We start from the raw sequence: 5,141 nt of genomic DNA, 5'->3' as shown, positions 1-5,141 counted from the left end.
CTAATCTAGGCCTATTATCACTTAAACATTGAGCAATATTGAAAGGTGGGCCTATCAAAATCAATATGTATCACAGGTCTATCTACAAACAATTAAACAATGAGTCATTGAACACATTTCTAATGTATTGGATGAGCAGTAATAGAGAGATGAAGATGTACATTTTATGTAACAAATATGATGAAGTTGTTCATTAGGGTTGTGATCTGTCATCTTTTCTTTTTAGCAGCCTGGCTGTTCTGTAGTCAATGTTTCACAACGTTTAGGAGCGCTAAGGAGTTGTGAACATTCACCAATGGCTTAAACCCAAAGATTTGTTTGCCCATGGTTTAAGCCAATCGTCACCTCATGAAGTCGGCCATTCCACCAATCACACACAAGGAATAGTTGGCGGGAGTGGAAGGGGAGGAACATTTMAATGTATTATTCACGAATCAGAACTAGGTACGTTTTTGACAACTCGTTTGTGTACAAGATAATGGCGTCAARTGTTGCAGTGCCTGTCGCCCCCACAGTGTCGGACCCAGAGCGGTGTGAAGGCGAGGAAGAGTTACGGGGGATCGAGGCTGAAGAAGAGAATAACCAATTTACTGGGCCCGTTGCAGCACCCTCCCAGAACCGTCTAGCGAAGTTACCGCTGTCCCGTATCAAGGCACTGATGAAAGCGGACCCAGACGTGTCCCTCGCCAGTCAAGAGTCGGTGTTTATCATTGCTAAGGCCACAGTAAGTTAAAAGTATTACATTACATTAAGTTATCCCTAGCAGTATTCGTTTGTTTTCATATTTTGTAGCCTACAGTCAAGGTGGGTTAATGTCATMTTGCTAGCCATTTTATTTACATTTGTAATTCAGGAGACGGGATTATCCAGAGCAATTTACAGGAACAATTAGTGTTAAGTGCCTTTCTCAAAGGCACATCGGCAGATTTTTCGCCTAGTCGGCTTTGGGATTCAGCAAGGCTTTAAAACGGTTAGGCTATAGAGCCCCACGGTGAAGTGTCATAAAACCTAGCGGTCWAACAGGGAAATGGTTCCAATCGTTTTTCCAACATTCATTTTTCAAAAAGATGTCGCATAAAGCTTACTTAAATTGTGTAGATTTTTTCAAAATTATTTTCACTGCATCAGGGATAGCCTACACAGACGGTTCAGCTTTGCAGCCGCCTTCAGTGTGTAGGTYCAATTCTCTTTTAATTCAAAACKGCATTTGTAGGGAGCAACTGATGAGGAACAGGGTTGTCACTCATCTGCCAATCAGGGATGTGGCTTTCTTGGTCTACCTGTATTCAAGTTAGTCACAAAGAAATACTAGAATTATAGGGTAAGGATGTGGGATTCAATTCATGAATCAATTGACTTAGGTGTCTGCTCACTTGGTTACATTATATAAATTCATGAGATGTCTTACTGCAAAGAACATCAGGCTCAGCCGTTCATTAATATGTGGGACTGACTCATAAARGATATGCAAAATCTGGACAGTGTTCTTGTATAAGGTATCACAGTTTATACAACGGGTGGGTCTCATCCTGAATGCCTCATTAGCTCATTGTTATGGATGTATCCAAATAAATGTCACTAGAAAACTGCTTAAACAAATGCAGCTACTTTGCTGTTATTCTGGCTGCACTTTTTGACGTGACTCTAAATTAGCTGTAGTGKAAATCAAATTTTATTGGTCACGTACACATTTAGCAGATGTTATTGCATCCTAGCTTCATTAATTCTGTAATATTTAACAATTCACAACAAAACACACATCTAAAAGTAAAATTATGGAATATAAGAAATAAATATTAGGACGAGCAATGTCGGAGTATTTAACAGCTATTTAACAGGCTTTGAGAAAGAAGCTGTTTTTCAGTCAGCTTTGATGCACCTGTACTGACCTCGCCTTCGGATTGAACAGGCTGTGGCTCGGGTGGTTGATGTCCTTGATGATCTTTTTGACCTTCCTGTGACATCGGGTGCTGTAGGTGTCCTGAAGGGCAGGCAATGTGCCGCCGGTGATGCGTTGGGCACACCGCCCGAGAAGCTGGTGTTTGGATGATATATTGGCACGGTTTGCCAGCCTAACAACACCTGTGCCAATATATCCTCCAAACACTGGCCTCTCGGGCATGATCACTTAATGAGTCKTAATACCCATAGAGCCTAGCGGTCAAACAYGCAAATGGTTCCAGTCGTTATTCCACCGCTTAAAATAAGGAGGCTGACGCAACGGGCCCAGTTTGTTGGTTGTTCTCTTCTTCAGCCTCGTTCCCCCGTAACTCTTCCTCGCCTTAACACCGCTCTGGGTCCGACTCAGTAGGTGCCACAGGGGCGACAGCCACTGCAACAGTTGACGCCTGTTATCAAAACGTAAGCCTACACAAAACGCAGCCCTTATTTGAAGTGTTTCTAAAATCCCCMGTGGAAAAACTATATAACAATTTCCCTGTTTGACCGCTAGGTTTTATGGGTATTATGACTCATACTGTGGTACTCTATTCCAGATACAGAGTGAAGTTGGGGAGGATTGTAGGAAGGACCTACTTTATGTTCCTTGTAGTTCACTGGTCATCAACTGTTGAGCTACTTGGTGTGCAGGCTTTTGTTTCAACCCAGCACCAACACATCATTGCTGTAAAGGCAATATCTAGCTTAGCTACCTAAGATGACATTTGTATTATTTTTTTACCTTTTATTTAACTAGGCAAGTCAGTTAAGAACAAATTCTTATTTACAATGACGGCCAAGGAACAGTGGGTTAACTGCCTTGTTCAGGGGCAGAACGACAGATTTTTACCTTGTCAGCTCGGGGATTCGATCTAGCAACCTTTCGGTTACTGGCCCAACGCGCTAACCACTAGGCTACCTGCCGCACATTCACTTTACTGTAGTCACAATGCACTTATGTTATATGCTACAGCGACGTTACTGACTGTATACTAAACTTCATGTGTTCCAGGAACTCTTTGTTGAAATGATTGCCAAAGATGCCCTGGTGTATGCCCAGCAAGGAAAGAGGAAAACTTTGCAGAGGAAAGATTTAGGTTAGTKATGTCAAGCAGACATGATCATATAGTACACCAATCATACCATATGATTATTGCTAAGTGTAATGGTCACCAACACCTGGTTTTGGAGAGCTACATGGTATGCCAGGCTTCAGTTCCATCCCTGTACTAAACACGTGTTAGGCCTAACTGATTCAACCGATCAAGGTCTTAGTGCGGTGCTAGAATAAAAGCCTGCACACCATGTAGCTCTACAGGGCCAGGACCGGGGGTCATTTAGGCCAGCCTTTGACTTTAGTTCTTCCAGCTATTGTGTTTTTTGTTGTTTCCACTAACAGACCATGCAATAGAGACCGTAGATGAGTTTGCCTTTTTGGAAGGTAAGTTCCCTTCCAAGCATCCATCTTCACTAAACCTCTACCATATTTTATTCTTCGTCAGATTGATAATAGATTTTTTGTAATTGAATATTCACGCTGTGTTGCATTATCCTGAGTCATTGGCTATAGTGAATCAGTGAATGTAGGTTTGTGTAACCGGTTTGACAAGATTTTCTTTGTCTATGTTCTCTTTAAAGGCACTCTAGACGCCTAGACACACTCAGGAGACKGCAGGCAGTTCAAGAATCAGAGGCATTCTTCATCATAAGGATAAGAGGCATTTGAAAAACAGACTGACCTGTCTTACTTTTGAAGTGATATCGCTGAGTTGGTATTGGTCACAAGGACTTTCCTTCCTGGACATGTATAAACTGTAAAGACATCAGTAATMATCCTCCCTCAGTTAGTCTTGTATGCAAGGAGTCTGCCATTTTTTTTATTTGTAAATAATGTGAGATTATGTTGAAATAAATCATAGTGTATTAACCTGATCATTTATAGTTTTAATAAAATAAGTTTTATTAGGAACTCATTTTATTTTTTTATTTTTTATTTTTTAAATTAAAGTTGTGTCAGAAATAAATCCATCCTCACTAGTATACCATAGTGTCAACTGTTTAGGCAACAACTACACATTTTCCATTGMGAGGAAAAAACTGTTGAAGTCGGAAGTTTACATACACCTTAGCCAAATACATTTAAACTCAGTGTTTCACAATTCCTGACATTTAATCCTAGTAAGAATTCCCTGTCTTAGGTCAGTTAGGATCACCACTTTATTTTAAGAATGTGAAATGTCAGAATAATAGTAGAGAGAATMATTTATTTCAGATTTGATTTGTTTCATCACATTCCCAGTGGGTTAGAAATMTACCTACACTCAATTAGTATTTGGTAGCATTGCCTTTAAATTGTTTAACTTGGGTCAAATGTTTTGGATTAACTTCCACAAGCTTCCCACAATAAGTTGGATGAATTTTGGCCCATTCCTCCTGACAGCTGGTGTAACTGAGTCAGGTTTGTAGGCCTCCTTGCTCTTGCACGCTTTTTCAGTTCTGCCCACATATTTTCTATGGGATTGAGGTCAGGGCATTGTGATGGCCACTCCAATACCTTGACTTTGTTGTCCTTAGGCCATTTTGCCACAACTTTGGAAGTATGCTTGGGGTCATTGTCCATTTGGAAGAGCCATTTGTGACCAAGCTTTAACTTCCTGACTGATGTCTTGATGTTGCTTCAATATATCCACATAATTGTCCCTCCTCATGATGCCATCTATTTTGTGAAGTGCACCAGTCCCTCCTGCAGCAAAGCACCCCCACAACATTATGCTTCCACCCCTGTGCTTCATGGTTGGGATGGTGTTCTCTGGCTTGCAAGCCTCCACATTTTTCCTCCAAACATTAACATGGTCATTATGGCCAAACAGTTCTATTTTTGTTTCATCAGACCAGAGGACATTTCTCCAAAAAGTATGATCTTTGTCCCCATGTGCAGTTGCAAACCGTAGTCTGGCTTTTTATGGCGGTTTTGGAGCAGTGGCTTCTTCCTTGCTGAGCGGACTATCAGGTTATGTCGATATAGGACTCGTTTTACTGTGGATATAGATACTTTTGTACCTTCTTCCTCCAGCATCTTCACAAGGTCCTTTGCTGTTGTTCTGGGATTGATTTGCACTTTTCGGACCAAAGTACGTTCATCTCTAGGAGACACAACGCGTCTCCTTCCTGAGTGGTATGAAGGCTGCGTGTTCCCATGGTGT

At 41.2% G+C, this 5,141-nt stretch overlaps 1 protein-coding gene across 1 annotated transcript; it reads left to right on the top strand.

Moving 5' to 3' along the window:
- The first annotated feature begins 421 nt into the window (after nt 1–421).
- LOC111976114 (DNA polymerase epsilon subunit 4) lies at nt 422–3,870 on the top strand. Its single transcript, XM_024004869.2, has 4 exons — nt 422–724; nt 2,951–3,035; nt 3,338–3,379; nt 3,577–3,870. The coding sequence occupies exons 1-4, from the start codon at nt 479–481 to the stop codon at nt 3,591–3,593; spliced, it is 390 nt and encodes a 129-aa protein (XP_023860637.1). The 5' UTR covers nt 422–478; the 3' UTR covers nt 3,594–3,870.
- Nucleotides 3,871–5,141: the final 1,271 nt, after the last annotated feature.

This window comes from Salvelinus sp. IW2-2015, linkage group LG16, assembly GCF_002910315.2.
Source record: "Salvelinus sp. IW2-2015 linkage group LG16, ASM291031v2, whole genome shotgun sequence".
In the NCBI taxonomy this organism is placed as follows: domain Eukaryota; kingdom Metazoa; phylum Chordata; class Actinopteri; order Salmoniformes; family Salmonidae; genus Salvelinus; species Salvelinus sp. IW2-2015.
Note: the sequence above shows the minus strand (reverse complement) of the source record. Positions and strands in the feature narration are given on the sequence as shown.